We start from the raw sequence: 16,593 nt of genomic DNA, 5'->3' as shown, positions 1-16,593 counted from the left end.
TTTAACCCAGAACAACATGTCTCTTTTTACTTGAAATCTAACAGCCACTCAAACTGCCTTTCAACCCATTGTGTGCCCAAAGACAACATTTATAATCACAAGTTCAATGATGATAATTATGATTTGTGTTAAGGCAAGCCCAGAGAACACTTCCAAAGGATATTTGAAATTTGTGGGCAAAAATGATTTATGACCCACCAGAGGAACAGCTACAATTGAACAGGCTGAATTGCAAGCAAATATACATGTTCTTGTTTTACTTGATCAAGCCAACATTGAACTGGAGAAACCTAGTTTAGTGTTCTTATCTTGGAAGCTTCATGAATATATTGCTGGAACATGCATTTCAATTTTATTCATAGACGGATTGATTGCTCCTGATTGCTCCCTTGATTACTATCTCCACTATGCATTATTATTTGTAAGGTATTTGGTATGTCTGAACAGTAAATGGTTGAATGTCAGATGGCTCAATCAGGGACAAGCAGGGAGTCACATTCTGCTTGATGCTTGCCAAAGAAAAGGTCTGATCAAACAACAACTACATGTAGCAATCAGCTGTCACACATTCTGCAGCGCAGCATGGCTGTATCCACTGTTCTGTTCCTTCTCATGCCAACAGGACCAGCTGAATAAGACTCAGAGCAGCATTTCCTGTGGCAAATGTGGCCAAGTTGAATAGCCCACACACAAAGACACACTCGCCCATATGCACATGTATGCATTCACACAATTACTATGATGTTGTGCTCCCTATCTCTGTTTCTTATCTATATCTAATAGAACTGCTCGGGTCTTGATAGATTGAGTGGGGAAGTTCATGAGATCTTTCTAGAGGGTTATCAAGAATAACTTTTATCCAATGACCTTTTCCCTCTCTGTCTGTGTCTGTGTATTCTCTTGTTCCGATTAACCCAGCCAAATCTTTTTTCTTGTTTTGTATCTATATCTACGCCGGGATCCGGAGTCGAGGCTGATCCTCTTGCTGTAGTCCTGTGTCTTGGATCCTCTATCCCGAGTTCTGGATTAAGTCGTGGACTTCGGGTCGTGGCTGAACCTGTCTCTGCGGTCCTGCCTTGGGTCTCGTCATGCTGCTTCCCTGATGGCTTCCACAGGATTGTAGCTGACATCCTCGTGGATTCATCTTCTTATTACAGACACATGCATTTCCTAACTTTCGGTCTATATGCTGTAAAATGTATTATCTCTTCGATTTACATACGGCATCTATTGCACGTCTGTCCGTCCTGGAAGAGGGATCACTCCTCTGTTGCTCTCCCTGAGGTTTCTCACATTTTTTCCCCTTAAACTGTGGGGTTTTCTCTGGAAATTTTTCCTTGTACGATGTGAGGGTCTAAGGATAGAGGGTGTCGTTTTTAACAATCTGTGCTGTTGTATTTGCTGTAAAGTGTCTCTAATGTAGGCTATTTTTATTATATGTACAGCACTTTGGCTCGACCAAAAATCGTTTATAAATGTGCTATATAAATAAAACTTGATTTGATTTGATCATTTTCTGGCTACATGACCTGATTACAAAGCTCCTCCAAACCAATCCTGTTTTGAATCCAACAGCTACTCCATTCTGACCTTTTTGCACCCGCTAATCAAACATTCTCACTGCTGCGCATAGGGAAAGATATTTCTATAAATGGAGTAATTACCAACAACAATTTGAGAAGTTAAAGCCTTGCATAAAGGTAGCTATAGGGACTCTCGTGAATACATAATCAGACGCAGGGCGACAAACATTGTGCCATGTCAATTAAAGACACATTCTCAGCAAAATACCTGTCCTTTCATGCCATCGGAGTGGAATAGGCTTTCAGTAGAGGTGAAGTCAAACCAGTCCTGCATGTCATATGGGTATAATATTTGGGGAATGGAATTTGACCAAAATGAGATTCTGATTTAGAAATGTAAAAAAAACATATGTACAGCATATGTGTTTGTTTGTGTGAAACCTGTTGAGATAGTCACCTGTGACCTGTATTGCTTACTTTTAGTCTTCTACTGGAAAAAGGACCACAAAGAGGAATATGTTTTTATTTTTACTGTATTGTCCTATCCTCTGCATTTGTTTCAATGACTTTGTCAGAGTGTATGATATGTTTTATTTATGTTTTTGCCATGTCAAATAAATAAAACCAAATCAAGCTTAATCTCAAGAAAGCCTGCTCCAGTAGATGAGACTGACCCCCATGGCCACTGAACTTTTGGTGCAGTCACAATAACCCCCAAGGATAATTGAGTTTCTTTCTTCCAGATGGTAACTTCTGCTAAGCGCTCTGACCAATTTTCTTCAGATGGCTATTACTGCAAATATTTACAAATCTGTATAGGACCTCTATATAGATGTATTACTGTTATTGCAGGGAGCTGCCGAAGTCTAATGTCATTCCTTTGTCTCATTACTGCAATGGCAAAGTGCTTTGTTGCATCAATGACATATTTATCAATACCCACAAAAGAGCTGAGATCTGATCTTAGATGTTGTGCAACTAGCCCCTTGTTAGATGAGTAAGACGAACAGGGGACAAAGGGTCTGTCTGTGTTTTCTCATTTGGCCTGTGTCGGAGTCATTGTTTATAAATGTCACCCAGTCACAGAGTAAAGGAATCACCATGATTGGCTAACCACATATATAAACAAAAGAAAAACACAGGAGATAAAAAAAAGGGTAATAGACAAGACTGTGATGTTAAGGAGAGGCAGAAAAGAGAGGGAGCGGCCGTTGAAGAAACCGATAAAGAGAGAAAAGGATGGGTGATGCATTTTAAACTCCCTTAGGTGATGAATTTACATCTTGTCTGTTTTCTGCCACGTCTGCAACAGTGAAACTAACAGGACCAGAGAGGAGTGGTGCGATCCTGCCAATTACAGTCTGCTTGACTGAGGTTTTGCAGCAGCCAATTCTGAAATAAAATGTTAGAGTAGTGCTCTGCGCTGTAGACTGTCAGGATCAAACAATGACCAGAACCCATCAGCTATAGCTGTATATTAGTAATGAAGAGACAGCCCTGCAGTCTTGTGTCCAGCTCCTTTGTCAGAGCCCACACTAGAGCCTCATTTGTGTCCTTTGTCTTCAGGTCATTAATGCTCAAAGAAGCTATAACATTTAATTAAGGGCATATTATTAATCCAACACAGGCACAGTGTGCAGTGGAGAGAAATCCAAAAACAGCCCCTAACTGAATATTACATTTAAAGCCATATAGGCTTATGGGCAAAACTGGATAGGAGAAACCTCTAGATAAACAAATTAGCTTGTCACTGTGTGCTTTTATGGAGTTTTGCCTTGCCGGTGGAAAGAATAGAGATACTTATTAGTATGAATAAACTGTCTTGTGTTCCTTGTGCCTCCCCCCAACAACGTGACGATTCCAGCCATGTAATCTGCACAAATCTAGGAAGTGTTGTTGAAATCCACTGATCCGCTCAGTGATTAAACAAACAGACAGGAAAATATCAACGAACTTGAGAAAACGAGTGTACAGAGCTGAAAAGGACCATATGTTGAAAATTATAAAAGGGTAATATTCTGTGGAGTTAGCCAGTGGAGTGTGAGATGAGATGTATTCTGAGTGGGAAGATATTGGTGGGAGGCCCTAATGGTCATAGAGGCTGGTGCTTCACCACAGGCGTTACATTGGATCATCAGGCTGGATCATTCAGTAACAGATGCAGCGTTCAGATGGTAAGCAATAAACTGTATGTTGAATGTGGTGACACGTCCTGCATAACCAACTCAATTGAGTCTCATCCTGAAATGTGAATTATATTGTGGGGAGTGTGTGCTTGAGAATGTGTGAGTGTATGATTGTTATAAAGATACAAACGGATGCTGGATAGATTTCCACAAACGGTGTGTGCAGGATTCCAGTTGATGCAGGATGTTGTGCAGCATGCTCTTTATTCTGAGCACGACACAGATCTATGGAGCCTAATGATGATATTTGTGAGTGCAGCCTGAGAGATATGATATCAGAAAAGGCCATCTCTGGCATTAATATTCCATGCAGCACAAGGAGGGAAAGAGAGAGATGATTTTTCCCTTAAGGAGACACATCCTCTTCTAATCATTAACATAAATATTTTCATTTGGTGTCTTTAAGACATGGCAGTCAGCGACTTCTCTGCTAATTCCTTTTGGGACATATCATTATTGATTATTGCCTGGTTGCCTGTGGTAAAACCTCTAATAATTTTAGATTAGAATGACAGAAATACCTCGGAATAATGAGCTGGATAGGGTAACTCATTTCTGCAACCCAGAGATTTAATCCCTAATTTAAAGGGGACCTATCATGCAAAATGTACTCTTGTACGTCTTTTATACAGGAATATGTGTGTCAGGGAACTCACCAAGTGTCAGAAAACACAACCCTCTCTCTTTTCCTCCATACCCAAATCTCTAAAAACGGGGCTGCAACGGAGCTGATACAGACTGATACAGATTTTAAATTGTTCTGACGTCAGAAACGGGGTGCTCCGCCTATATGGCCAACTCTCTACCTATCAGGGGAATGAGAGGTTGCCGTGGCATGGTAACAGCATGGTAACAGCATGGTAACATGACGCTCGTGCCTCGCCCCCCTCCTTTGCAGGGGGGCGTGGTCAGCTGCAGCTCATTTACCACAGAATCAGCCCTTGTGAAGACAGGGCTGGAATAGAGCAAATAGAGCGAAATGAGGCATGGCTAAAATGCATGATCTGTTTGGTATTTTGAAAAAGAACTTCACAGACATGTTTTATATAGGTACTATGGCCCTACAATATATTATTCAAATATAGCATGATAGGTCCACTTTAAAGTGTATTGACACCAATACAAGGGTTCCCTCTAATTTGAAAATGCAAACATATTGAGAGCTCCATTGCATTCAAATATAATCTGACAATTTGTATTTCCTTGATGTTGATCTCAATTTAGTTGAACTTTCCAGAATCATCATTATACCCTGACTTAATCCACAATTTAAACAATCCCACTGTTCACATCAAACAGTCTTTCCATGATCTGCAGCTGCCATTAGACCTATGTTGGATAAGACCAACAGATATGTAAGCATGGCAGCTGCAGATATTGATAAAGAACATACAGTAAGTAAAAAAATGCCCCTAAAAAGTGAGAAGTATTCCTCTCATGATCTCTGCTTGCTGTTACTTACACTGAGAGGACTAATAGAAGAGAGCCTGAGAGGGCCACTATCCTGAGGCACTAAGGCTTATAGAGAGAAACCTCTTCTGAATACCTATTCATCACATCACCATTAGTGTGGCTGAAGCACTCAGCTCTGCTGCTCGAAAAAGTAACGAGGATTACTGCATTAGATCCCTTATAGTGTGACATGATAGGACAGAACTGTTGCCTGAGCTCAGCCGTGCAACCTGCTTTCTTTCCTCACCTTGTGACGCAGTAGGATGCAAAAACATACTTCTTGCCACACATCTGCTTGAACACAAACTAAACAGTAGATAAACAAGTGCAGACTCTAATCATCATGAGAGCAGGTTTTTATCAGAGCATGACGTTGCTCCCCCGCCTCCCCACAGAAATGCCACTCTACATTATTTTTGTCTCCCGTCTTGTCTGTCGACACTTCATCTTTTCTTCTCCTTCCTGCTGCTTCCTGTGTCTCTCTTGCCCGAGCGACAGGATGCACATGCCATTGTTTTGTCACGGTCACTGCCGTATTGATTAAGCGATGTGGCGATAATTAAAGGCGATCTGCAAGGAGTGTCAGGGCCAGTGAGCGGAAAAAAATCATAGTGACGGAGCGATAGGCCTCTAATTATTATTCTCCTTTTGGTTAGGATGGGAGAGATAATAACCCTGCAGGCACATTCGGCAGGCACAGTCGGAAGGCACTCTGTCTATTTTCCCCCTCTATCCCCGCCTGCAATCTCCAATTTTCATTTCCAGCAACTCCACTCTTTCTTTTCCGCTCTCTATCTCTCTCTCTCTCTTACTCTTTCTTTCTCTATCTCTCTCTCTTTCGTTCCTGCCATCTCACTTTACAACCATGCTACCCTGCTCAGCTACTCCAGTGGGCACTTATTCAAACCCAGTCCACATCCTCTCACTTTTTACTAACCCTGATCACCACAGCATCTGCAGTTAACAGCATCTGTCTATGTGTGTTTGTTATACAGGTGTGTGTGTGTGTGTGTGTGTGTGTGTGTGTGTGTGTGTGTGTGTGTGTGTGTGTGTGTGACTACATTATATGTACCTTATATACTGGTGTTTAATTATTAGTTAATGCACATTATTGCTTTTATATACAGCTCCATTTTTTTCCTAGCTTTAATTAATGCTGCACATTAACATCATTTGAATGCACTTACAGTATGTAAACCCATTGCCAAAAGTATTACTGAGGGACTGGAGCTTTTATTTAGAGTCATGCAGAAATACATTTTGTTCTTTGTTCGTCTGAGGCTGTCGGTTATTGAGAAAAAAAATGTGAAATGTTGCAGACTGAGAACTCTGGGCAAACTCAAGGCCATTGTTTAAAAATAATGTTTTGTTTATATACTCTGTAAATAATCAAAAGGGCATGATGAGCAGTGGATTCAATGCCCTGCTGGAAAATCAAGGGCTCACGAGAAAAGTCCCTTCCCATTAGTATGCTCATCTCAATGCGGTCCTTCTTATCTATGATGGATGAGTGGAAAAATGTGCGTGTTACATCATTTCACCCCAATTTTGTGTAATCCATCAAATCTACATCAAATATATTTCAGTTGATGTCATCAGTTCTACACATATCCATGATATTATTTAATATAATACATACTGAGTTCTCTAGTTGTGACTTCTACTTCCAGATGTGGTGTTCACATCCAGTGTTACACATTCAAGTGTGTGTGTTCTGAAGACTTGGATAAATCCCGAGAGGGGGGGGGGGGGTTCAGAATCAGGTGGCATATTAATGTAAGCTGGTGTTCCTTCCGCTGGAGCATCTTGTTATCTACTCTCTCCTACATGTAGTGTCTTTATCAAAGGACCTCTCTACCTATGGCACCGTGGGGCTGCAGAGAGCTCTGCCAGCCTGCTTGATATGCAGCAGTGTCTGGTGGCTGCTGGGCTCCCACGCCTCCCTGACTGGAGCCTTTAAGCCTTGGCGCAGTCAGAGAGAGCCTCCCTCATCAATGGCCCTACTCAGTGGCTGTGACAGTGCCACGTGGAAAACACATCGATTAAATGGTTCCTCTTTCCACCCGCTTCTGCTGCGGCGTAGAGCTCTCATCCTTCATTCCCCAAAATGAAACACCTGCAATTGAGTTAGCTTTCAGCATGGGAGGCAATGCTGTCACACTCACACATGGCAATGCAGAGTGGATCATGTGAAATAGGAGGAGAGGAGACAGAAAAACAGATAAAAGAGATAGAGGTAGTTATAGAAAAGAGGCGTAGTACAGTCTGAGTAGTTCAACTAAAATATTTACTCTTACCTCACCTCTGAGTCCATGTCAGGTGATTCTACAGCTCCCCAAAACATGAACGTGTTGATTAACTTGGGCTATTGAAAAGAAAACTATGCCGACTATAATAAACCAAACCTTTTTTTATATATAAAACAAGATTTCCCAGGAGTGTGGTAGGTTGTCCGGGCATGTGATCGAGCAGGTGGAGGCAGAATCTATATTGGGTGTTTGATAATGCATAACACTCTCTGATATGGGATGTGTGTTTTCCGATGAAAGCAAAGACATGTGAAGAGCACCGTTCATAGCAACTTGCCCAATCTGCTCAGTCTTATGAAAGCTTTTGTATCAGAGCGAAAGAGGAGCTCTAGGCGCAACAGCCATATTTATATTCCAATCTTCTACACAGAAACCCACATTGCCAAGCTCATAAAAGATTCATCGAGCAGGAGAAAGCAAGGTCGTACAGAAAACTGGTCAGAAGGTGCCTACTGCAATGCAAAAAAAGAGCAGATGGACGCAAAAAATAATCATTGGGTGAGTCCCACGGTGACAGTTACTTAGGTAACGTGTGTTGTTGCCCTTATTATTGGTGGCTGTGTGTCCGGCATTGACCAGATGATGAACCGTGTCTGTGCTCTAATTGGTGTCTGTCACTCATACTATAACCTGTGACAGGCAAAACTGGCACAGCTGTATTTATGATGGTGTCGATTCAATGCGTTGCTTTGCTCTTTGTCGGCTGTGGATCCCATTCCTGACATGTTTGTGAACTAGAGAGCAAAGGGGAGAGAGAAAAGGAGATGGTAACAATGTGTGTGAAAGAGTTCTGTGCGTGTGCACGTGCATGCGCACGTGCATGCGTGTGCTTGTTCTGGGTGTTGTCAGAGAAATGTCACTCGTGCTTAGAGTCACAGACATAAACCTCTGGGAATCCTGCACCCTCGAGCACACTCACACAGAAGGAAAGAGAGAAAGTGGGGTAGAGATTGCGATATAGGGATGATATTCATCCCACCAGTCAAGCTGATCCTTCCATACTCTGTCGACAGCAACCATACAAATAACCTCCTATACATTTTATGGGGAAACTGAATATTTTGAGAAAATTGTTGTGCATCAGTCAATGATTGTGAAATTGTCTGGAAGAGTCGGGTCGGAAGGGCACGTGTCCTCTACTTTTTCTTTCCTCCTGCATGTATAAAAGTAATCAGTCCCTGAGTGTACAGCTGGATGCTGGTAAGCTGCCAGGTTAACCCTGTCTGTACAAAGGAGAACTGTATCCAGTTCCCAAAAGACCTTTAAGACCTTTTTAATGACGATTACGAGCAGACCAGTCATCCAGCTCAGTCCATGGGATGGCTTATGGTCATTTTAGTAAAGCAGCCACTGGGTTTTCAACAAAACAGAAAGCATCAACAGAGGTCATTTAGATCCCACAGAACCCCAGAGCATGTGGTGGTCAGTCCGTAGCTCTGAATGAGTAGTTGGTCATTTAAAGCATGGACTAAATACCAAAGGTACCAGACTTTTATCTCTGACTTTGACAATATGAGTTTGAAGCATGTGTCCCCTGGTTCTAAAGTACTTGCAATATTCATCTCCTTTCATGGTTTCAAAAATAAAGGCGGAGAGTAATCATATAGGATCATGTGCTGTACGAATACAAATCCAAAGCCTGCAAGCCATTTAGTTTCCCTTTGTCAATTCGTTTTTTGTTGTGATTTCGTTAGTAAAGCATTGTAGGGTTGAGCAATAATGAGAAAATCATATATCAAATTCGAATTGCATAAAGACTTCTAGCAATGTTGTATGGTTGGCTATTGGTTCTTGGACAAAATGTTTACCCAATGAGATTTTTTATTAAAAAATTAGCAGTAATGAGAATAAAATTATTTAGTAAGTGAGACCAATAATTGGACAGCTACAGCAGTCTGGAAAGTTCTGAAAATGACATCAGTTGAATATGATGCATCTTTTAAAGCCGGGAAAACACAACACTTATTACAATATACGAAATCCTGGGCAATAACCTAATCTGAAATCATGATATTGTTTTAATATCACTACATTTCTCTGATGTAGTATGAATATAAGATCACAGTTTGTTTCAGGTCAGATCGGTCAATGACCGGTCAATCGGTCAATTTTTATGCAGAATTTACATTTCATACGTACCCATGATATGGAGAGGGGGATTCCAGCTGGAAAGGTAACGCCATACTGACACACCCTCTGTAGCTCAGGGGCCCGACCATGGCGGGGACACACTGTCAGTCTGAGAGTCAGGCCACTGACCTCACATGCTTCCCTACCCTGCCTCCCATCTGTTAACCAATTAGACTGCTGACCGCTACCTGCCTTTCGTGCCTCATCTAAGGCACCGCAGTAGCAAAATCAGTCACCCATTTCACCCACGGCCGCATTCGCAAAAAAGCTCACGCGCTACTATCACCCCTGTGTGAGTCATGAGCAGACCACATTTATAAAACTGACCCAGAAACAGGTACATCATCATTAGAAAGCTAAGCACTTAAACAGGCACACACACCTCACTGTCCATTAAAAAACACACATCCTACTGTAACCACCTCTTCTTTTATCAATACATCTGCTGTACCGGAAATGTTACAGCATTTATTTGCTCTAAATCCTCACCACCAACACAACATGTTACATACGTATCCTAACTTTAAGCTAGCCATTTAGTAAAGAAGGTGTTACCTCAGTAATCATTTTTTAACCCTTTTAAGGACCAAATTATCAGAGGGCAGACAAGTCCTAACAATTATACAGTGTACACACACACACACACACACACACACACACACACACACACACACACACACACACACACACACACACACACACACACACACACACACACACACACACACACACACACACACACACACACACACACACACACACCTCTGATGATAAAGCAGTGGGCAACACGAAAGCACATCAAACATTAAGATGTGGGAGTGAACAGCGGACAGAACAAAGGCTCAATAGCTCTCTGTGCTCCAGCCTTTCTTAAGCAGCATCTCTTTATGACACAGATCTCTTTACAGTGGTAAGACTCGCACAATGTGGTATCATTATCGTGCACTGATTCCAGCTCTGCCCTAATCAGTCATGACACAAGCACATACTGTTCAATCTCTTCAAGCAGCACTGTATCAAACATAATGCAACCTCATTATCTGTGGCTGATTATGAAGCACCTTTTCATATTTACAGCTAGTGCATGAAGGTGGATGCAGGCATAGTGGCTCCTCAAGCCCAACCTGCTCACTTACTCACCCACATTGTGCTCGACATTATTGTTAGTGACTGACAGGCAGCAAAAATGTGTCTGTTATACTTTTTTACAGAGAAAACTACACTAAACTTACATATTATTGATATTCATTTGTGACTCATCTTATAGCCACACTAGTGTACTTGAATGTTAACATTATTACATGATACATTAAGCCTAATCTGCATGCAAAACACGTAATTTCCTTGTTTTAGTTTTACAGTTTGATCTGTGTGTTGCAGCTTGACCTTCCAAGGGCTTGTTCATGGTCATGCAGTGTTAGTCATTTAGTAAACGTGGGTTCTGTCACAGCATAGCAAGGTGTTTTTTATAGTTCAGTGTGTCTCCTTGCCGCTCACTGGCAGATTTACACCCCTGCTCTTGCTGATTTCCATTTGTTTAATTCTCTTGGTGGAGGTTAGGCTGATGCTTGGCAGAACATATTCTGTCCAGCCTGCTACCTAGTGTCCTTCCTCCTGGGAAACATACACTCACATCTTTGTCATCCAGATTAATTCCTTCATATTTATCAAAGCTTTTAACAGGTAGTCTTGCTGAAAAAATCTGTTTTAAAAGCTGTCTTGTTGGATATTATCCAACCAGCTGTTTGTCCTGCCTGGCTCTGATTGAGCTCAGGTCTGAAGTTTTGTTGTCCTCACATGCAGAGACACAGTAAATAGTATTAGCCTTTCACTTTTCCTATTTGTTCGTGGAATGAGACCTAATATATGTGAGGTTTGTCAATAATACTGATACACACTCTTCTCAAAATAGCAACATATAGCGGCTAGGGGTTTCACCAACTAATCGACTAGTCGACTACCTTTACCATTAGTCGGCGCTGTAGGCCCTAGTCGACTAGTCGTGAAAAAAATGGAGGTAAACGAGGTGCTACAAAATGCTCCAAAACACGTCCGACATTCTTATGTATGGCAGTACTTCAACAAAGATGTAACCAACTCCACGGTGAAGTGTCAGTTGTGTACAGCTGTACTGAAGTACAACAAACATACATCTGCTATGCGCAACCATCTGAAGATGAGACACCCGCTGCCGACAGCTAGCACTAGCAGTAATGCTAGCACCAGTGAGCAACGGACCGGCGTCAGCACAGGACCGAGGCAGACGAGCAGCAAGAAAAAACGGGTCAACAGTGATGCGGATGATGAGCTAGGGTTTACTGCCAGCGGACACACGCATATCCCCACAATGGATAACCCACTGGAGTGGTGGGCAGAAAACGTGCACCGCGTCCCCCGTTTAGCCAAGCTTTCGAGGAGCTATTCCAGCCACAGGCACCCCAGTGAGAGGGTTTTTTCCCTGGCAGGCAACACTGTCACCCGAAAGCGGTCAAGCCTCCTTCCCTCACATGTCGATGCGTTGGTGTTCCTCAACGCAAACCAAAAATCTGGAAAGGTGGACGTTATCGTGGAGGACAGCGAGTAAAGTGTTGCGCAATGCGCTGTTGCGCACTGGATTTACGTGGCATTTCAGTAAACAGAGTTTTTTGCTGTCGATTTTGGTGAGTCCAGTTACTGTTTGTTATTTACTAAGTCCAGTTACTGTTTGTTATTTACTCAGCCATGTAACACAAATTAAAATGCAGTGTTTAATGTAACTGTATGAGTTCCAATATAAAATACAGTTGTACACCTCTCTTTGTGTGTCTTTATTATGACGTAACGACTAGTCGACTAGTCGACTACTATTTTGAAAAACGTGTCGACTAGTAAATATTGGTAGTTGTGAAACCCCTAATAGCGGCCCCATCATTTGCATCAATAAAACCATTTCAATCCAGTGACACTTACTGTATATCACAGCAATAAGTACTGTATCATTAATTCAACGTAAATAAACGTAATGTTTGTGCCTAAGGATGGTTTAGTGTTTAGTGTTTTAGTTGTGATTTAGAAGAGCTCTCTCTTTTGCAGTACTTGCTTTTTAGCTTTAATTTGGCTGTCTGATTTTCTGGTCTAATCATCACACCTATCTGGAATGAGTAAACACAGCTTAATAAGTCCCTAAATAGTGGCCTGATTGTTTATCGTGATCCCTGGTGAGAAAAAGGATCAAGTATATTACTGAAACCTGTTTCCAATTGCTCAGTGTTCTGACTCACTCTTTGAGAATGACAAGCAAGTCTTCTCCCCCATTGCATTTGATGTTTGTACAGCCACACTAAAGCAAGTGTTTATTTCAATCACTCTCAACCATGTTGGGAGTCTTCAAGATCAGACATCCTAAACCAATAACTGTATTCCTCTGGCACCCCCTTACGCAGTTGCTTTGCCTCCAAACCTGATTGTAAATCTTTCAAAAAACATTAAGCAATCTTACCGTAAACAGAAACTGGGCAGCTACAGAAAACAAACTCAAGAAATCTTGGGTCCCCTTGGAAAGTATGACCTCACATATCATTCAGGCTCCAGCAAGCTTTTTAAATCACTTTGTCAGTTGAACAGGAATATTAGTGCAACACACAGCTTTTTGATTTGGAAGCATTCTTTTGACTACAACACAATGTGATTTGTTTCATTCAAAGCCTTTGTTTTCAACAAAGCAGTTATATTTATTCTTGAGGTATTACGGGCAGCTGTCACCAACCAAATTCAGTTGCTTTGTTTGTGATAAAAGTAATGTTTCACACTGAATTGTATTGTTAAATTCCTTTGTTTGTTGAAAACATGAACACAATATCCAGTCATCTCATTGTACACTAAATGGAGCAAGATAAATTAGGCTGTACATCCATATTTGCTGTTCAATTTAAAATTTGAAGCTTTCAATAATAAGCTATTAAATCAGACTAAAGAAAATCTGAGTTTCACAGAAATGTATGCTATTATCCTATCATTTCAAAGAAGAGTCAACATTAGTTTTTTCATTCAATATGTGGAATGTATTTTTCTAAATAATATTAACTTTACATGGTTTACACCTTGCAGAAAGATTTTGAGCACACAATTCTCAGATGTTCTGGTACTTAAAGAGAAGATATGTCGCGTTTAAGGTTTATTTAAGATCATCCAGTAAAGTTAGACATCCTAAATAGATTTTTTTAAAGTGTTATTATAGCCGGTTACAGTATACTATGTGTGTGTATATAGTAAATCCATTACTTCCAAAATCATGAACACACATACACGCATATCAGTGTGTCCTGTCATACATGGCTTGATGTACAAGACATCTGTGGCAAGGTCAAGCAGGTGCCCATCTGTACACTGAGGGCCCCCAGGGCTTTATGGGTACTTAACAAACGTGTGCAGTTAACAAACAAGTGCATCTGTCTCATTAAAGCTCTCTTAATATTTAATACAGGCTTGTGCTAAGACTGAGACAGAAAATATGTGAATATCTCGACTCTGGTGGAAAGTAATGTTGGTGTCATTGCAGTGGATATGCACCAAGTCATACATTCTTTATGTTTGACTTGCAATCTTCCGCGTCATATTTTCTTTTAGACCTTTAAATATTTAATGCAAACACTTGCAACAAATTGTCCCCCAAGGCCAATTACAGTGTGAACCCATTGAAGAAGGGGTTGAGTGATGATAGCAAGTCATCAGCTACTTTGTCTGTGTCACTTTAGCAAGTATTTGCCAGTGACATGTATTCCTCTTAATATATTGAAGAACATTTAAAGTGCTGTGTGGATGCGTGTAGAATAGAACACGTTTTGTAATTGACACTTTGTTTGCTTAGTTAATACATTTGAGTTTTGGACTTTCAGGGAAGGTTAAATCAGTTATCATGCATGCAAAAACATATATAGGAGGTTAAAATGCAACACATTTGAATTGTTTCATTTTGTCATTATCGTGAGGCTAGGGATGTGTTCAATCGGATTGTTGAATTAGAGACCTGGGAACTGCTGCGCCTTGTTTCATACCACTCAGAATAAAATCAATTGGTTTTCATGTAATACCATCTGTGATGTACATGTTATACTTTCAACCTGGCACACAGGTGTACAGCACATCCTGTAGACTTAAAACAACATACTGTAGCTTTTGTTAAAGGTCAACTGCAGTTCCAGCTTGCCCTGTAGACATGCCATATAAAACCCTAATGTATGCTGCCTGCATGCAACATATGGGCTTTACATGTTACAGCATATTTCCTCAGTCTGAAATGTAGAACATTTGAATGTATCTGCTGTATGGAGCTAAAGGTGCAAACCTGTGCCATCCAACAGATCGGGCCTTTTGTGCACTCCTAAATAACAGGCACATTGTACCTACTTTATAAGCAGACCTTGTACTGTGTAGGCTGCCATGCTGCTTGTATGACCAGATGAACCCCTGCAAGTTCAAATTATCTGCCTTGACTGAAAGCTTTTCTGGGTCAAATCATTTTCCATCCTTCACTTCAATTTACAACGGTCACATCAAAGCTCGTCATTTTTAGCAAAGGGACGCAGCTTTCTCGAGTGTCATGCACAACACAGCACGCCACACAATCACTCAGACACCCGTCACACATCTCCAGGATCTACAACCGTTTGTTGGCTGCTATGGCACACTACTAATTACGCATGGCTTGTAGATCCTGTATACAAACTGTCAGTGTCGGTTCTTTTCAGCTTAATCAACGCGTGTGTGTGTCTCTCCAGGAGCCTTTGGACCTCTCTGTCAGTGATAGAGAGATGGACAGGAAGGGCTGTAAACAACGACCTCCAGGGCATCAAACGTATCAGTCAAATCTTTACTCTTTTTCCTTTAAAATATTTCATCACCATGTTCCAGTCATCTAGTCCACTAGTTGTAATACATACTACTGCTTCAAGATGCCATTCAGAAACATGGGTGAGACTTACATTCCCGGAATAAAACGATAAGTGAGCCCAGCTGGATTCACATTAACTGCAGTTCTGCTTGTTATAAGTTTCTCTATGCTCTTTGCTTATCATCAGCTCGGTAGGTTGCATACTGAACAATAGCAAATGTTCTATTAAATGCTGCAACATTCATTGTCCAGTCTTTGCACTGCACTGAATTTAAATTATGTTTCCAGTTTTGTAACAGTCTGCTCGTTAGCCGTGTGTTCTTGCTTAAATGGTAGGCTACATGTTGGGAACTTTTAAACAATGCTTATTCATAACGTGTAAGCGTTTAAGCCAGAGTCCTTACCTCACAGGGCATGACAGCTAACATCACAAGCAGGAACATGGCACTGAAGAGATGCATCCTAGTCGAAATGATAGCGTCCCAGCCGACACCAGCTCCCGCAGCTCTCCCTCAGCTCTCCCTCCGTCCGTGTCCCTCACTGGGGCGGTTTCTTCAGATACAGAGGGCTTCCTTTAACGCTGTGTCGGCTGTGCGCCAGCAACCTCATCCCCAGGACGCACGGCAGACCTCTCTGGCTCGGTGAAGCCACCAGTCGCGTGTCTTTCGTGGAGCATAGACTTTTTAGCAGCCCTCCCAATTTCCGTCGGTGGAGAAACTCCGCAGATAAATGTGTGGAGAGGAAGATCGGCGGTCCCCTCCCTCCTGCAAAAATAACTGCGACTGAGCGAGACGGATCGGAGGAGAGTCGCAGAGGTTGGAAGGTGACTGCTGTGCTTGCAAGGTACCGACGCTAGGAGCAGCACGTCTATGTGCCGGGAGCACAGTGAAAGAAGTACCACTCTTTGACGCAGCCAAGCTTGGCCGTGCGTGTGTGTGTGTGTGTGTGTGTGTGTGTGTGTGTGTGTGTGTGTGTGTGTGTGTGTGTGTGTGTGTGTGTGTGTGTGTGTGTGTGTGTGTGTGTGTGTGTGTGTGTGTGTGTGTGTGTGCGTGTGTCTTGAAGCATTGCTTCAATTGATGATGCTGCATGCTTAACAAAATAGAGTGATAACTTTCTGCATTTAA

At 41.7% G+C, this 16,593-nt stretch overlaps 1 protein-coding gene across 1 annotated transcript in view; it reads right to left on the bottom strand.

Annotated features, from left to right (window-relative positions):
* Nucleotides 1-16,336, bottom strand: part of olfm2a (olfactomedin 2a) — a 55,636-nt gene extending 39,300 nt beyond the window's left edge. The window contains exon 1 of the mRNA XM_034220393.1: nucleotides 15,874-16,336. Coding sequence (XP_034076284.1) covers nucleotides 15,874-15,930 — 57 coding nt within the window. The 5' untranslated portion in view covers nucleotides 15,931-16,336. The remainder of the gene's footprint in view (nucleotides 1-15,873) is intronic.
* Nucleotides 16,337-16,593: the final 257 nt, after the last annotated feature.

Source organism: Gymnodraco acuticeps, unplaced genomic scaffold, assembly GCF_902827175.1.
Source record: "Gymnodraco acuticeps unplaced genomic scaffold, fGymAcu1.1, whole genome shotgun sequence".
Taxonomy (NCBI): Eukaryota; Metazoa; Chordata; class Actinopteri; order Perciformes; family Bathydraconidae; genus Gymnodraco; species Gymnodraco acuticeps.
Note: the sequence above shows the minus strand (reverse complement) of the source record. Positions and strands in the feature narration are given on the sequence as shown.